The 19,175-nt window shown below is 38.1% G+C and overlaps 1 protein-coding gene across 2 annotated transcripts in view; it reads right to left on the bottom strand.

The window, feature by feature from the left end:
- Nucleotides 1-19,175, bottom strand: part of Mau2 (Mau2 sister chromatid cohesion factor) — a 700,592-nt gene that overhangs the window by 13,858 nt on the left and 667,559 nt on the right. For both annotated transcript variants that reach the window (XM_068367342.1, XM_068367343.1), the window contains exon 11: nucleotides 4,868-5,044. In XM_068367342.1, coding sequence (XP_068223443.1) covers nucleotides 4,872-5,044 — 173 coding nt within the window. In that variant the 3' untranslated portion in view covers nucleotides 4,868-4,871. The remainder of the gene's footprint in view (nucleotides 1-4,867; nucleotides 5,045-19,175) is intronic.

The following is a 19,175-nucleotide window of genomic DNA, read 5'->3' on the forward strand; positions in this document are numbered from 1 at the left end:
GCTAGATAGCACAGAAAACTGTATAAATTGAATAAATACTGGATAGCACATAAATCTGTATATATTGGATAACTGCAGGTACTACAGATAACTGTCTCACATTTAGTTATCAGAAAGCACATATTGTTGGCTTCTTTCATTAATATACCTTAAACACTAGGATCTGCCGCGGGGACATAAAAACAATTAGAATAGTGCCAACGTTATCCCTGCGTGTCGTGAGAGGCGACTAAAAGGGACGGGACGAGGGGGCTGGGAACCCCCTCTCCTGTATATAATCCTGCGAGACGTCAACAAAGAAATGGAGCTGGGGGGAGAGTGACTGCTCCCCGCACTCTAGTTTTGGGGTGTTTGAATGTGCGTGGATGTAGTACGATAGAGAGTAAAAGATGTGAGATTGGAAGTATGTTTAGGAAGAGAAGGATGGATGTATTGGCCTTGTGTGAGACAAAGATGAAAGGAAAGGGTGAAGTGATGTTTGGTGAAATGTCTGGTAGAGTGTCTGGGATTGAAAGGGGAAGAGCGAGAGAGGGTGTGGCTTTATTGCTGAGTGAATAAATGACAGGTAAAGTAGTGGAATCGAAGGAGATATCATCTAGGTTAATGTGGGTAAGGGTTAGGTTGGGTAAGGAATGTTGGGCATTTGTCAGTGCGTATGGGCCAGGTAGTGAGAAAAGTGAAGAAGAGCGGAATGAGTTCTGGAATGAATTAACTAGGTGTGTAAAAGGACTGGGTAGAAAGAATTATGTAGTTGTCATGGGTGACTTAAATGCTAGAGTGAGCGCTGGAGAAGTAGAAGGTGTCTTTGGGAAGTATGGCGTACCAGGCGAAAATGAGAGTGGTGAGAGACTGGTAGATATGTGTTGAACAAGAGATGGTAATAAATGCTAGCTTTTTCAAAAAGAAAGATAAAAACAAGTATACATGGGTAAGAGTGGAAAATGGAAGAGTAGTAAAAAGGGCATTAATGGATTATGTGTTGATAACTAAAAGAATGTTTAGAAGATTGAAAGATGTGCACGTGTTTAGGGGTATGGCTAACGGTATGTCTGATCATTCTTTGGTGGAAGGAAAATTAGTTGTAGCAAAAGAGTAGGGGAATAGAGTAGGTGGATGTAAAAGGGAGCTAGTGAGGGTTGAAGAGCTAATAAAACCGGGGTAAAAAGTAAATATCAGGAAAGATTGAAAATGGCATATGATAAAGTGAGAGTAAGAGAAACTGTTAATTTAGAGGAGGAGTGGAAGTTAGTAAAAGAAAATTTTTTTGGGATTGCAAGTGATGTGTGTGGCAAGAAGGTTGTTGGAGGCTGCATGAGGAAGGGCAGTGAATGGTGGAATGAAGGAGTGAAGGTAAAAGTGAAAGAGAAAAAGAGGGCTTTTGAAGAATGGTTGCAGAGTAATAGTATAGAGAAGTATGAAAAATATAGAGAGAAAACTGTGGAAGTAAAGCGCAAGGTACGTGAGGCAAAGAGGGCAGCTGACCTGAGGTGGGGTCAGGGATTGGGTCAGTCATATGAAGAGAATAAGAAGTAGTTTTGGAAAGAAGTGAAGAGAGTAAGGAAGGCTGCCTCAAGAATTGAAGAGACAGTGAAAGATGGAAATGGAAGGTTGTTAAAAGGAGAGGAGGCAAGGAAAAGGTGGGCAGAATATTTTGAAAGTTTACTGAATGTTGAGGATAATAGGGAGGCCGATATAATTGCGGTTGCAGGTGTTGAGGTGCTGGTGATGGGAGATGAGAATGAGAGAGAGAGTATACAATAGAGGAAGTGAAGAGATCACTAGATGAAACGAGAGTAGGAAAAGCATCCGGTATGGATGGTGTGAGAGCTGAAATGTTGAAGGAAGGGGGTGTGACTGTACTTGAATGGTTGGTGAGATTGTTTAATGTGTGTTTTGTGTTGTCAATGGTACCAGTAGATTGGGTTTGTGCATGTATTGTACCACTATATAAGGGTAAGGGAGATGTGCATGAGTGTTGTAATTCAAGAGGTATTAGTTTGTTGAGTGTAGTTGGAAAAGTGTATGGTAGAGTAATAATCAATAGGATTAAGGATAAAACAGAGAATGCAATCTTAGAAGTACAGGGTGGTTTTAGAAGAGGTAGGGGTTGTATGAATCAGATTTTTACAGTTAGGCAGATATGCGAGAAATATTTAGCAAAAGGTAAGGAGGTGTATGTTGCGTTTATGGATCTGGAGAAAGCGTATGATAGAGTTGATAGGGAAGCAATGTGGAATGTGATGAGGTTATATGGAGTTGGTGGAAGGTTGTTGCAAGCAGTGAAAAGTTTCTACAAAGGTAGTAAAGCATGTGTTAGAATAGGAAATGAAGTGAGTGATTGGTTTCCGGTGAGAGTGGGGCTGAGACAGGGATGTGTGATGTCGCCGTGGTTGTTTAACTTGTATGTTGATGGAGTGGTGAGAGAGGTGAATGCTCGAGTGCTTGGACGAGGATTAAAACTGTTGGACGAGAATGACCATGAATGGGAGGTAAATCAGTTGTTGTTTGCGGATGATACTGTACTGGTTGCACACAAAAGAGAAGCTTGACTGACTACTGACAGAATTTGGAAGGGTGTGTGAGAGAAGGAAGTTGAGAGTTAATGTGGGTAAGAGTAAGGTTATGAGATGTACGAGAAGGGAAGGTGGTGCAAGGTTGAATGTCATGTTGAATGGAGAGTTACTTGAGGAGGTGGATCAGTTTAAGTACTTGGGGTCTGTTGTTGCAGCAAATGGTGGAGTGGAAGCAGATGTACGTCAGAGAGTGAATGAAGGTTGCAAAGTGTTGGGGGCAGTTAAGGGAGTAGTAAAAAAATAGAGGGTTGGGCATGAATGTAAAGAAAGTTCTATATGAGAAAGTGATTGTACCAACTGTGATGTATGGATCGGAGTTGTGGGAAATGAAAGTGACGGAGAGACAGAAATTGAATGTGTTTGAGATGAAGTGTCTAAGGAGTATGGCTGGTGTATCTCGAGTAGATAGGGTTAGGAACGAAGTGGTGAGGGTGAGAACGGGTGTAAGAAATGAATTAGCAGCTAGAGTGGATATGAATGTGTTGAGGTGGTTTGGCCATGTTGAGAGAATGGAAAATGGCTGTCTGCTAAAGAAGGTGATGAATGCAAGAGTTGATGGGAGAAGTACAAGAGGAAGGCCAAGGTTTGGGTGGATGGATGGAGTGAAGGAAGCTCTGGGTGATAGGAGGATAGATGTGAGAGAGGCAAGAGAGCGTGCTAGAAATAGGAATGAATGGCGAGCGATTGTGACGCAGTTCCGGTAGGCCCTGCTGCTTCCTCCGGTGCCTTAGATGACCGCGGAGGTAGCAGCAGTAGGGGATTCAGCATTATGAAGCTTCATCTGTGGTGGATAACGGGGGAGGGTGGGCTGTGGCACCCTAGCAGTACCAGCTGAATTCGGTTGAGTCCCTTGTTAGGCTGGGAGGAACGTAGAGAGTAGAGGTCCTCTTTTTGTTTTGTTTCATTTGTTGATGTCGGCTACCCCCCAAAATTGGGGAAGTGCCTTGGTATATGTATGTATGTATGACTAGGATCTGCCAGCACATTTATTCAATCTGAAAGAAAAAGCAAAAGGCATGTATTAAAACAGCCAGATTAAGAGGGAGCACAGCAGCATGAGTGTACTGAACCCTGTGATACCTGACGGTAATTCTCTTGTAATATCACTCGCAGATATATTATACAGTAGGAAGCAGCCGAAGGGAGCTTCCATCAGGTCGACATGGTTATCTCACTTAAAAATTGAATTTTCCTACATCAAAATTCCTTTCAAGATCAGTAATGTTAAAATAAACTATAAAGAGAGACTTATGTTAGCCTGTTCGACATAAAAACATTCACTGCAAGTTTAAACTTCCTAAGTGCCACCAATTCAACTGCATGATTAAGAAGATCATTCCACAATCTGGTCATAGCTGGAGTAAAACTTCTAAAATACAGTATAGTAATGAGTCTTGTGATAGAGAAGCCATAATAGTTTGAATTAAATGCATACCTAGCATTACATGCAGGGTGGTACTGTTTGGGAAGATCTGAATGCAAATGATAGTCAGAATTAGGAAAAATCTTATGCAATATGCATAAAAATCAAACTGAACGACAATGCCAGAGATTAATATCTAGATCAGGAATAAGAAATCTAATAGACCGCAAGTCCTTGTCCAACAAATTAAGATGTGATTCAGCAGCTGAAGACCAGACAGGAGAACAATACTCAAAACAAGGCAAAATGAATGAATTAATACATTAAAACAGAATCGATTGATCACCAAAAATCTTCAAGACTTTCTAGATAAGAGAATCTTTTGTTCAATTGACAAAGAAACAGACCAAATGTGTTTCTCAAAAGTAAATTTGCTATAACAAACCACACCTAAAATTAAAAAAAAAAAAATCATATTGTTAAAGAAACATCAATGCTGAGATCTGGATGTTGAAGAGCCATATGTCCTTGACCTACTTACAATTATACTTTGAGCTTTGTTAGGGTTTAACGGCATGCCCCATAATTTGCACTTTGCACTAATTTTATCTAGCTATATATTGAGGGATTCAGGAAACCTGATCCTGGATCTACATATAGAAGATGGAAGTGATGAAAAAAAGTTTGCTTTCTAGCATAAGACTATTGAAAGGAAAGAAAACAGGAAATTCTTTAGTTTTAGGGGTAAATGTTCATAAAACAGAGCTTCCAGAGACAAGCAATATGAGCATAAGGGAGGTTGAGAGAAATCATAAGAATATTAATCTAATTCAATGCATATATTATTACAAACAAGCAAAATTACATTAATACATACATTCTAAAAATGGGAGTCATAATTGTACAAAAAAATTATATACATCATTCTTACATTTCTATATTTTGTCGGCCACTGGTAAAGGGAATGGTCCATCTGTCCACATAATAAGACGATGTTCTGGTAAATGTGAAGCCATAAGATGATCAGACAGCAGGGTTTGTGAAAAATTTTTATGATTTTGATTACTTTCTTGTTCATGAGGGACATCTCCAAACTGGCGATAGAGATCTGAAATATCAAAGTAGCAATATATTTTAAAAGTAAATTGTATTTTTCAAAGCAAAAGAAACCTTTAGAATAAATATGTCAAGGTAATTAATTAAAAAAAAATTGGCGCAAAGGGGGAAGGAGCCCAGCCCATGATCCTGTCACAGAATAGCCACTTTTGTCCTTAGACCTAGAGGTGAGAGAATTAATTTTAAGGACTCAAGTTTGTATAGCTATGAAAAATACAAATTACTTTGAAAATTCTTCCCTTCTTTCTACAAGAATACAGACCTTTCGTCCTTTAAAATAGGAAGCCTCACTCATCGGGGGGAAGAAACCCCTTAGAACCAAACTAAAGGTTTTTTTTTTTTCATCCCTAACATGTCATCCTTACTGATCCTGTATGGGAGCAAGAAAGGGCCTAAGTTAGTACTGGCTTAAAAGGAAGCCAACACATGTACTAGGATATGAAAAACCTATCTCCCTAACAAAGAGATAACATATGAAGTGCAAACAAGGAACATCAAAAGAAATCTTTGATAAAACACAGACCCATTCCCTACCTTACCAATTGGAAGGAGGAGTTGCTTCTTGGTAGACGTAGTCTACTGTACAAGAAGGGTGGTCTGTCTGGTAACTCACCAGCATCAGACATCCAACCAAAGTGTAATGCTTGCTGCTGCTGCATCCCCTCGATAGGGGAACAAGAAAGAAGTAGAAGAGCCAGCCATTTCAAGACTTCTCAAGATTCAAGCCAAACGTATTACCTTAGACGGGCGGGAAGCACATCAAGTCCCATCAGGGAGCTCCATATGCTTCAAAACTTAATTAACAGCAACCTCTGGACCTAAGGAAAAAAGTTTCAATGGTCTGTTGGTAATGTCCATAAGGTGGTCCAACACCTTTAGCTACACGTACACCAAGTAAATCTAGACAACTGATTTGAGAGAGCAGAGGTATGCACTGACCAATGTTGCATAAGCAAACGAATAGCATTACCAAGCCAAAAGGAAGTGTCTGGAAAGTTCCCTCTTGTTCCTGCTAGGGATTATAAGAAGCCTGAGACAATTGAACCCAATGTGTCGAGTCCACCTCAAGTATCACCAGTTAATTTTGTGTCAACTTAAATGGACATATTGGATTGGGAAGGTTCTGAACTAGTGTTTGAGACTGACAGGTACTAGGTTTTCATCATGAAGTCAGTGAGATGATGACGGCAACAAAACACGCATCCTCTAAAAGTTGACTTCATGAAAAGTCGGAAATTCTCCTTCTTTCTCGCTGACGCAGAGAAGAGAGAGTTTTATGGGAAAGACCTTATGATGCCCTTCTCAGGTTAGCAGGAGGCATATGCATCCAGGCCCTGAGGATAAGGACCATCATCACCACGGGATCTAAGTCCCATGGTAGACAAGACTACTTGAATCTCCATCTGAGCATGAACCATTTCCCCAAGGAGGAGGAATCCAAACTCTAACAAGATTTTCTTTGACAGAGACAGGCAAGGGAGTCTGAGATATGCTAAGAAGTGTTCTGACTAAAGAGACACATTCTCTACACCTTCCATTGTAAAGAGAGAGAGTCTGTGTGTGTGTGTGTGTGTGAGCTAGCAGAACAGGACACCACTCGAATTAGGTGCACCCAAGTCGTGCAGAAGGGATCCATAATATGGATGAACACGTTCTATGCTACCTGGATAATATGAGTACTCAATCCCTGAATGGACCATTACCTGCTACAAGGATATTAGAAGAATCTCCCATACCTGCCTCACTGTCTGGTTTACTAGGAAAGCTTTGTCACTCGCTCCCAGAGAGGGGCATCGAATATACTACCCTCATCTGACCTATAGTAAGGATGAATGATGCATGTGGGGCCGCTCAAATGTAACCAGTGACACTGCAGTAGCTGTTGTCACACAGAGTTCACACGTTATGAAGGAATTCGTCAGCAAGTAATTTATTATCAAAGGGATGGAGATTTACCAGTTCAATGAGTCAAACTTATCTCTCACAAAGCTGGTATGAATATATACATATATTTATATATCATCATCATCTCCTCCTACGCCTATTGACACTAAGGGCCTCGGTTAGATTTCGCCAGTTGTCTCTATCTTGAGCTTTCAATTCAATACTTCCCCATTCATCATCTACTTCACGCTTCATAGTCCTCAGCCAGGTGCGTGTGTGTGTATGTGTGTGTGTGTGTGTGTGTGTGTGTGTGTGTATATATATATATATATATATATATATATATATATATATATATATATATATATATATATATATATATATATATATATATATATTTATATATATGTGTGTGTGTGTGTATTAAATTTTATTGACAAAAAATAGGTAAGAATTTAAACCCTATGATATATGGATATTTAAAAATCTATTAAACCTGTGCTTCTTAAAAAATAAAAATCTTAAAAACAGCAATACTCAGAATCAGATAAATGTCAGATGAAGATTATCTCACCAAGACTTGAATCTGTTTTAAAAACGGTACATTCATAAAGTATATATTGGATGGTTAAAATAGTGCCACACTCACTGCACTAAGAGACAGGTTCTTGGGGGTGTGCACATTAAAAAGACATAGGTCAATTTTGTATGACTAAAATGCATTCTATTAAAATTACCTCTGCACTCCTATCCCTCTGGCAGGATGGTTCCCATGAAGAAACAATTGGTATCTTTTTTTTTTCTTTAATGATTGCCATTGGAAGAACCTCCTTACACTAGACAATTTTAAGGATAATACTCCCATTATTGTCAATAACATTGATAGTCTGAGGTAATGATTGGAGGATCGTCAATGATATTGAAACAGCCTTGTAAGTATCATTGACTCATTAAACTCTTGTGTATTGTGAGGGTGAGATTGACAATAAATGTCACTTTTATTCAAGTCACCAAAGTGTAAACATATAGAGCTCTAAGAAGAAGGAAGAAGAGAGAGCAATTTTGTTGGGAGTGTATACTCCTCTACAGAGACTTGTCTTCCCATTGAAGAATACACTGTATATGTGATGACTATACGGTAGTAAATACAGCAAGAAAAATGAAGGCATTCAGAATTCTCTTACATGTTAAGACCAGACTTCCGAAAGGAACTCGGAAAAATTACATAGTTGAAGAAATCTGGTGCTTTCTGCAATGTCATTCACCCCAGGATGATGTTGCAGAAAGCACATTATGGTATTAAGGTGAGATGTCTTTCCTCACAGAACAAGAAATGCCTTCCCATTCTGAGAGTAACAAATGATGAAGAGTGAGAGGATGTGATTGAAGATTGTGTGAGGTTATGTATAATTTTCTATTTGATTATTGAATAATAAACATTAAAAAATATTAAATTAAAAACTATTCGCAACTAAAAACTGAGTATATATTGACTGATAATAAAGGTTAGAAAAATTTATAATTTCTAAACTCAAACCGGCAAACAATTTATATATACATTTATATACCCCTTGGTGTATTTATTGAAAATTACACTGATTGAATATACTAGATTTTCTGTGGTAACAAGCTATTATGTAAGATTGAATTATATTTAGAGTTTTACCATCTGTACTTGGCCTGCCTCATCAAAATATGGAAATAGAGCTAAAATGACACCAAGTTTAAGCATTGATTACAGAATCATGGTCGACTTCGAAGGGTGGAAGAGCATTGTCCTCATCAATGTTAGACTTAACAGACAAATGGGTGTCTATTTTCACATTCTCGACAATATGCCTTGCCCTACTTAAAACTGTAATAAAATATCCCGTGTGCATCAAATTCAGATTGCGCATAAGGCTTCATAAAAAGCTCAGATATAGCAAATGCTTCATGAGAAACCAGGACATGAGGCAGTTGCCTATTTGTTCCTTGTAAGAGCTTAAATGCCAGCAAGTTTAATTTCCCTTCATTCAACATTCCATTAAATTTAGTCTTGCTAAATACTAAACCTACTAAACCATTAGATACTCTCCCATTTATGCCTAAATCTACCATTAAAAGTTTCATATTTGGCATTTATAACTACTATCAGGGCAACACTAAAGTATTTTTTATAAATGAAATAAAAAGATCCTGAGTGAGCTATCCCTTTTTTATTTCCACATGTGTGTCATCTTTAGACCACAGCAATGAGGGAAATTCCATCTGCTTTTGAATTCATTGCTAACAATTTTCCACTCATCTGGTGTTTGGGGGGTTAAAATTAATAATAAAAAAAATATTCCCCCATACACACTCTCTCTCTCTCTCTCTCTCTCTCTCTCTCTCTCTCTCTCTCTCTCTCTCTCTCTCTCTCTCTCTCTCTCTCTCTCTCTCCTGCAACTTTCAATCCATATTAAGGTATTTTCAAATTTTTTTTTAGGATCCAACTACAAAAAACCAAGCTCATTCTGATCATCACCATGAATTCCTTTTGCTTGTGTGAAAGGGGCTTTTGGGAGAAAGCACTGAATCTGGCAAGATTGCCACTTCCTGAGCAGTGGATTTAAGGAAAATGGACCTTTCTCAAGCTCAATGCAAAAAGAGCCATAAATTCTGTTGTTATAGATAAGTCTATTAATATGTCAACCTCACAAAATATGCTTTCTACCTCTAAAGTACAATGCATTCCATTCATTCCTGTTCAGAGAAGTTTCCATGAAAGAGTAATTTTACATTTTTCTTCATTTCAGTGGTATGAATATTAATTATTGTTTTTTTCTAAGGTGTATTTCTTTCCACAAGTTGTCTAATAAAAGAAGACAAGTTTAAATAACCTTTAAGACAGCGTATGATTGCATAACAGATCTCTACAACTATCTTGTTGATTGATTGAGCTTACATTGCACTTACAAATTTCACGTCTTCAAATGAATTGCCAATAGCCAAGTAACAAACTATTTTTGACTTGCTGGAATGGTCTTTCACAAATGTGTTTCTTTCTTTTCTATAGAGGGTTTCACTAAATTCAAGTTCATCACACCCTGGTCCAAAAAAAATCAGATGGCTCAGTAAATTTTAGTTCATCCAGGAGGCTTTCATGTGTATATAAGTCTTTTTTTGAACAATTCTTTCATCCACTTGCTTATTTGTTCTATCCTTAAAATAAATCCTACGGATATGCAAACTAAATCTTTGTCGGAGAGCATGTTACCACAGTGAAGGCTGAGAGAAAAATGACAATTATTGTCATGACTATCGAGCAGTGCGAGGGCAAATGAATAAAGACGCCGATTATTGAGACAATATCATTGGTATCAATATTATTGATAGTGTAGGGGCCAGTTAACAAAATGTTTGCCATTTTTTTTACAGTAAAATGCTTTAAGCTAGTTATATAATCCTTAGCAGGTAGTTTAGTGTTATTTTGTGGCAGATCTATTGCTAACTTTGCAGCAATACACACTTTTTTCAGTACCTACAACTCAAACTTGGTCAGGAATCAAACATTTTAAACATTCACCCCTTGGGTATAGAATTTATTTAGAACTCTTTAGATTTGTAATAAAATTTGATTCTTATGAGAATAACCTATCAGAGCCTCTATGGCAATTTTGAATCAATAAAGATGACAAAATTATGATGTACCCTATCTTCAATTGTATTAATCATGTTAAATGCGATATAGTTAAGATGATTCTTCACTAGGTAATAAGAGTCGACTTATTTTGTCTGAGGACAATGCAGCACAGCCAGCACCCATTACAGAGTTAGAGGCATCAGTATATAAAGCATATATAAGTAGTAGGTTGGCCAGGGCACCAGCCACCCATTGAGATACTACCCCTAGAGAGTTATGGGGTCCTTTGACTGGCCAGACAGTACTTCATTGGATCCTTCTTTTTGGTTACGGTTCACTTTCCCTTTGCCTACACATACACCGAATATTCTGGCCTATTCTTTACAGATTCTTCTCTATCCTCATGCACCTGACAACACTGATATTACCAAACAATACTTCTTCACCCAAGGGATTACTGCACTGTAATTGTTCAGTGGCTACTTTCCTTTTGGTAAGGGAAGAAGAGATTCTTTAGCTATGGTAAGCAGCTCTTCTAGGAGGACAGTCCAAAATCAAACCATTGTTCTCTAGTCTTCGAAGTAACACAGGTACAGAGGCAAAATGATTAAATAATACTTTAATCTTCCCTGCCTCTGCTTGTACCAATGAATCAGGAATTATGTTATCCTCAAAATCTACATTGAGTATAAGGATGCAAATATCAATAAGGAAATCTTTCTTACACACATCTATCTCAATTAACAGCAGAACACGGATCAATACACCCTTCTTGATAAAATCGGACATCACATTTATCAAAAACTTTATTTACAGGTTTTAGGATTGTGGCTAAAGATGCAACTGTCCCTCCAATGGGAAGCATTTGATCTCTCAAAGTTACAGATAACTCTTTTGAACAAGAAAGGACATTTATCTCCAATTGCCATATGGTGTCAGTCCCAAAAATAACATGAATTCCCGTAATTCCCAACTCAAGGACGACAGAAATCCTGAATAAGTTTCTCGTCTCTATTTCAAAGGGCTGTGAACAAAATGTGGTAATGTAAACTTCCCTCCTTCCAACCCTTGACGTTTTAAGGGAGTCTCGCTTGGAACCTGAGGAACACCAACTTGTTATTCAACAATAAGAGATACTTAAGCCTCTGAATCAATTAAACAATTCTTAAAACCTGTTGGGAACTTGACTATGATGACAGGTTGTTGGAAAGCCGTCTTAGGTCTTCATCCTATTGGGAATGCCAGGGGGGGGGGGGGGGGGGTTTTCACTGTCACCACCTGGTGTTGTCCTTGGGCGGGTGGCGTCTGCTATGACACCAGTGGCGGTGTTGACGAAGGCCTTTATAGTGGGAAGGCCTGCAGAAAACCCACTAGTGGCTGAGGATAGTATGGCGAAGCTCCATAAGTGGGTGCTAGTCCTTATATGGCCAGCGGTGGTGCTGCTGCTCTTGTGGCTGGTGATCGTGCAGATCTGCAATCAGGGGCATAATGTCCCCATTTTCCACAACTGAAACACTTCGGCCTCGTCTTTGTTCGAAGGCAATTCTTCGCCACATGGCCAGGAGCCCCAAAGGTGTAGCAGGCTCCATGCCGGCTGCACCCCGGACCTACTGGTTTCTGATCCTTAGGTTCTCTGCTCCCAGATGATTGGTTCGATGGGGATGGGTGAGAGTTCTTCTTCTGATTATGTCCTTCAGGAAGGGATCCTTCTCCATCCCTATCGGTAGGCGTATCTGACATTAAGGTCTGCATATTTAAACGTCATATATGCTTTCTGAACAATCACCTGGCTGTAATTTTAGTCATCTGGTAGCATTTTTAATGTGTATAGAGGCTGGTACAGTCGGGCCAACTTGTAAGCAGGGAGATGAGTCTTCATCATCTTGTGCAACCACAGGCCTTTAATGTCCTCCAATGCATCGTAGCCGCCCAGAAAATTTTCCATCTCTGCGACGTCTTGTATAAAATTTATAATGTGACTCACCCTCCTTTCTGGTCGGCACATAATTGCACAAATAGTCGTGGAAGTTGGCCATGCTCAGTCCCAATTTCTGTTGGAGGTGCAATCTCAGAGTCCCCCGAGAAGTCGGATTTATAAACTCAGGGTTTTTTCTTACTTTCCGATGGGCATCCCCTCAGACTCTCTGCTTTGCCAGGAGGATTTTCTGTCTATCAGTCCAGCATCTTTGTGATGTTGCTGCCTTTATTGTACTTGAGAATTTTTCAATGGTAAAATAACGTTCCCCGTCCTCCGGTACCACGTCCTCAAAGACTGACACGTATACGGTTAACAGAGGAAAAGTATCGTAGTCGTTCCACTGTGTCACTTCTTTGCCAACGCTTGAATCCGGACTCTTCTTTCAGGAAATTTCTATTCATTCCACCCCTGTGTTCTTTCCCTCTCGCGTCTTCGGCTTTTTCAAGAAATGTATTCTCTCCTGGTTGTTCCATACAGTGATGGATTCAGCTGTGCATGTCTTCTTTGACTGTTATTGAAACATTGTCTTTTTTAAACTCATTTTGTAACACTTCTCATTTATTTTATTTTAATAATGTTTAAATCCCAACGCAAAGCTACCACTTTTGTAGCATGCAGTTTAGATATTTGACAAAATAATGGAAAGCGAGGATTATTGACAGATATTCTGTTTCAGCAGTTTTAATTCTATAAAAGTATGTCACAAAAATGAGCAGTTTAACAATTCCAGTGGAGTTTCATAAAAGATTTGACGTAAATGTTGACTGGAACTTTGAGGTTCACAAAATATTAGCCTGAAATTTGATAATAAATCTAGTTATTCTGAAATGCTCAAATTTCGTATATTTACAGGTACTTTGCCAAAGTTAAGTATGGCAACTAAGGTACCGGCAATGGAGAGGACATTGAAGGAGATATTACAGTTAATAAAAAATGAAAATCACATAGTTGCACGATAGACAGGACAAGGACTCGATTGGCCTTCTCAAATATGATGACTTAACTAACTCTCTCCATCAGCTGTGTACTTTCTTAAGGTGTGCCTTGTATAGTGGGGTCATGTCATGGGCTCTCTGTCTCTGGGTGCTAGATGATGCAAGCTGCAAGCGGGTCAACCGCCTTAGTTGTTATGCCAACCACCCCCTCTCCATCCCCGATACCAGTGGGAACCAAAACAGAACTCAGCGTTTTGCTAGGTCAACAGATTACTGTCACCAGTGAGAAACTGATCCTAACTGATTTTCTCAAGTAGAACGTGGAAGCAAGGTCACAGGTTATCATCTTCATCCCCTGCTTCCTGCCTTGTTTTACTTTACTTTAAATGTAGTTACATTACTCGTGACAGAAGCCTGTAACATGGAGGCCACTGCAATGAATACTATGTAGAAAGCCTCCTGGATAGACAACTGGTTGGGCACAGTTATCTATCTGGCAAACACCAAAGATCTCTCCAACCCAAAGGAGAGCAAAGACCTCAAGGATATAACTAGAGCAGTAGAACACTTGATGTTTCATATCACCAGTGGACTAACTGGGTCCTCAAACATCGCGAAGCCATTACATCGAAGCTGTATTAGAGGATCGACATGTAGGAGCATATGGATCTTAGAGATACCTCATTAGAGAAGTCTTCTATTTTCCCTCCAGAAGCTTTTGCCACGATCATTCAAACTGGAGATGGGAGACTCAAGATTTGGTGTTTCAGAGAGCAGTTTCATTCAAGCAACCCCAGCCTTCCACTTCGTCCCAACCCAAATCTTCAGGGCAGACACCTCAGAAAAGGAGACTACAGTCATACCTCTCCACGAAAGAATCTGCTTATGAAATTTTCACGCTGCGAAACGAGATGTGAATATTTTTACGACCCACATTACGAAAACTGTTTCATGTTAAGAAAAGAGATTTGCCAGCCAAGCTGAGAATAAAATAGTCACCCATTAAGAAAAGTTGAAGAAAATAGGTTTAGACAATAGAAAATGTAGCTGTAGTCTATAGTAGGGGTAACTATAATAGTACAGTACATACGGTACTGTATATTTTATATATGTACAGTATTGTACTGTATGTATTGTATTATTTTCCATTTATTATTACATTATCTTCTAATAACTAATTAATTTACAGGTATTAACAATTAGTTTAGGTATATTGAATGGTTCAAATGTATTTCATTGTGGTTATACTGTAGCTTTATTATAAGATTTAATTTGGTGAATTAGGCGATTTACATGTAAAATGTGACTCACAACATGAAAAAATCACGTTACGAAAGCCACTTCAAAACGAATTAATTTCGTGTTGTGAGGCGTTACTGTAGTTCAGCAAAGCTGAGTTCCAACTCTGTCTAACCTTAAGAAACCCTCCTTTTCCTTTCCATCCTGCTAAAGTCAAGGTCACGTGAGAGAGGGGAAAGGAAGAGGAAGATATCTCCGCTAGAATGGGCATTCCCCCACCTGACCATCTGTGAGAGGATTCCACGTGGCAGATGACTAGACTGCCCATGTCCTCCAATCTCGATACTTCCTCCTGTTCACCAGCTCTCCCTCTCCCTTAATTCCTCCACCGATAATGTCACCAAAAGTATCAGGCTCTGCTTCAAGTGGTTCAGGGAATGATCACCAAGGGAGTCCTGCAGTAAGTAGAGGATGGATCTCCCGGCTTCTTCAGTTGACTCGACAGATGGCAGAAAACTTCATATCAATCAATCAATCTTCAGTTGACTTTTTCTTGTGAAAAAAGACATCTGTAGGCTAGAGACCCATCATCAACCTCTCATACATGAACTTTTACGTCAGGCAAACTTCATTTAAAATGGAGACAGGTGCTACGATCATTTAGGTCATCAGAGCAGGGGATATTTTTTGCTCACTTTAGACCTAAAGGATACGTATCTTCAAGTTCCAGTTCATTTAGCATTGAGAAAATACCTCTGGGTATTAGTGAACGACAAGGTTTACCAGTTCAAGGTTCCCTGTTTCACATTATCAACAGCTCCTCAAGTGTTCATGAGGATCGGATCTTTGAACTGGTTTCATTCTGGTCACATCTCAATGGGATCAGATTGCTGAGATGCCATAAAACTTCAAATCATTCATATATTCTCTCTCTCTCTCTCTCTCTCTCTCTCTCTCTCTCTCTCTCTCTCTCTCTCTCTCTCTCTCTCTCTCTCTCTCTCTCTCTCTCTCTAAATATTCAATTTGGTTTCGGAAGCATTATTGCATTTTAGAAAATTACTATTATTTAAATAGTTAATTGTGTTTTAATAAAACATTTGTGTGCATTTGTTTTAAATTTCCGGTGTATTTTATAGTTTTTAGCTCTGTGTTGCTTGAATATAAAGCCTCAATAGAGACTTAGCAAAGAAACAAAGATTTCATTTACTGTATTACAGAGAGAGAGAGAGAGAGAGAGAGAGAGAGAGAGAGAGAGAGAGAGAGAGAGAGAGAGAGAGAGAGAGAGAGAGAGAGAGAGAGAGATCATATTCTCTCTCTCTCTCTGTATAATAAATGAAATATTTGTTTCTTTGCTAAGTCTCTATTGAGGCTTTATAATCAAGCATCACAGAGTTAAAAACTATGAAATATCGTGCATCGGCGGTAGCATGCCTTATTAATAAGGGAGTTTTTTAATCTGAAAATTGAGGTTAACGACGGACTAGGCAGGGTTGACAAGCTGAACTGAATGTAAACAATGCTTCGCCATGTTTTTAATTATAAATACGATACTAAAATGTGAATATTACATGCATTATTATTGGATACAGTTGTGAAACACCAGGGAGAGAGAAGGACGAAACAATACGACAAAGAAACGAGACGGGGAGGCGGTAATGCGCGTGCATGCGTTCAGATTGCCTGGGCCTTGCGGTAGCACATTCCCTCAGTCAAATATATGCTAAATCAATTAAATTAGCGAAATCATTAAAATTGCGAAATGTGAGGAGGAGGAAGGAAAAATGGGATTGGGAATATGTGGAATGAGGGATAAGAAAGGCTTTTAGAATGATTAATAAGATGAAAATAACGAATGAATGGTAGAAAAGAAAAGATGAATAGAATCTCAAAAAATAAAGAGAATCAAAGGAGTGGGAACGATACGTTGTAGATGTTTGTGGGAGAGCAAAGTAAATGTACGAAAGGGATTTGGTAAAAGGATTAAGGGGACCGTCCGCTATTTTGTTTTTTTAATGATCCAAATTACACCATGTTTATATATGTTTTAGACATATAAAATTCCTTCATCTTATAGAAATTTCAAGTCATTTGAACAAAAACTCTTTGATTTATTAGCAAAAATTATGATTTAAAAAAAAAATTAGGTACATTTTTCTCCACTAATATGACACCCATTGTATTAAAACTTATACCATGAAAACTACTTTATAAACCGAACAATTCTGTGAGATGGCATTTTGATATTCCTTTTGGTTTTTTTATGAAATTTTATTTTTTTTCCTCGTCTAGACGCAAAATAATCATGAAAAAGAAAGTAAAAAGAAAAGGAAAATTACATCTCAAAAATTGTGGGATTTTTATTCCTCTTTTCAATTATATCTTTCTCTCTAAAATCGAAACATAAATAAGTGAGAAAAATGTACCTAAATATGAATATGTATGTTTTTGAGTTATGAGCTCCCAAAGATTTGCAACAAAATTTTTCCTTTTTTTTAAAAAAAAAGAAATCGAGATAACATTATCAAGATAACTTTTATTGTTTATTCCCACATAAACACACCCTAAATGAGGTATTTAAACCTTAAGTTACTATTACACTTGACTTAAGGATGTCATGAGTTGCCAGCTATCTCTCATTGTTGTCAGTGCTTTAGTTAGCATGTTTCAGCTTTGTACTCTTATTCATGTTGTTCTCTCTTCTTGGTTCTTTTTTTTTTTGTTCTCTGCTTACTTCTAGTTCTTTCTATGATTTTAGGTAACATTGGCCTTGCTATAAAGTTCCCGAGGACGTTGTGAAAACACAATGTAGGCCTACATACGAACTGCAAGTAAACAAATACATGTATTATAACTTCTATACGTCTTTGGAAACTCTGGCTGCTATTCTCATAGTTCGTAGTTTTCGTTCACTTACCCTCTACCAATGCCTTCCATTTCTGTCAGACATACGAGATTTCGAAACATAAGTGAAAAAATCCCTATATGTATGTATATGCAAAAATAAACCCACACAGACGATTCTGTCAAACTCAGTCATGCAGACAACGCAGTAAGGATGACTTCATCATTTAAAGACTGCTATATCTTCATTATTTGTAAAAATAATTGGCTAAAACTTCTGGAGTGCTTATTTTTTGTTCTTTCTATGACCTAAGGTAACATTGGCCTTGCTATAAAGTTCCTGAGGACGTGTGAAAACTCAATATACATACGAACTGCAAATAAACAAACATATGCATTATAACTTCTACACATCTTTGGAAACTCTGCCTGCTGTTCTCGAAGTTCGTAGTTTTCGTTCACCTACCTTCTACCAATGCCTTTCATTTCTGCCAAACATACGAGATTTCGAAACATAAGTGAAAAAATCTGTATGTATACATACAAAAATAAACACACAAAGACGATTCTGTCAAACTTAGTTATGCAGAGGATGCAGTAAGGATGATATCATTTAAAGACTGCTATATCTTCCTTATTTGTAAAAATAATTGGCTGAGACTTCTGGAGAGCATGTACGATATGTTTCTGCATACATCGAAGCAATAAAACGGTTTTTTATTTCGGAAACTTGGTATGTCAAAACACCATGGCGGACGGTTCCCTTAAGGATATAATAATAATTAGTGAAGGACAATAATAATGTGAAGATGTCATACTAATATGCATGATAGGGTGCATCAGTGAGGTAGTTCTGTGAAAGTGAATGGTCATATAAGTGGGATAATATCAGGAAAGTGAATATAGTTTGGCGATGGACTACGCAGATTTGATCAGCTGATTTGAATGAAAACAATGCATGAGATTACATATAATTCGCTATGTATTTAATTATAAATACGATACTAAGATGGGAATATCACATCCATTATTATTGGATACAGTTAAGTGAAACACCAGTCTAATGAAAATTCGGTTTATTTCATATATAGCTGTAATCTTATACCACAGTAAATGGATACACACTGTACAGAGAGAGCTAGGATAGTGGCGCGCAGCGCTTCCAGTGTAAAGGAGCGCGGGCTATTTGAAATCATTGCCCAGCTTGAATTTTATCGCAATTTTTATGAAAATTTTTATTGAATAGGTATTGCATTGTTCTAGGTCATCCCAATGATGTTGCCAACTATTAGAAATCAAATTCTTAATGTTGGGTGAACAATAACCCCAATTTTTTTTTTCTTTTATCCTTCTTGGCTGCGAAAAACCAAAACCGCGAAGTAAGAAACCGTCATTAACAAGGTCTGACTTATAAATACAAAAAAGAAGAGAAAAAAAAAACTGTGGGGAACTGAAAATTATGGTGGGACATATTTCTTGTTCTTATGTAAAGCTATGTTCAAAGATATTCATCTTAATGAAGAAAATAAATTTTTCCACCAAGAAATGAGTGATAGAGGTGAAACATTTCTTTATGAAACCAACAAAATGATACATACTCTATCTCTTACGGCTAGCGCGTCCAAGCTTAAGGGGACCGTCT

This window comes from Palaemon carinicauda, chromosome 45, assembly GCF_036898095.1.
Source record: "Palaemon carinicauda isolate YSFRI2023 chromosome 45, ASM3689809v2, whole genome shotgun sequence".
NCBI lineage: Eukaryota > Metazoa > Arthropoda > Malacostraca > Decapoda > Palaemonidae > Palaemon > Palaemon carinicauda.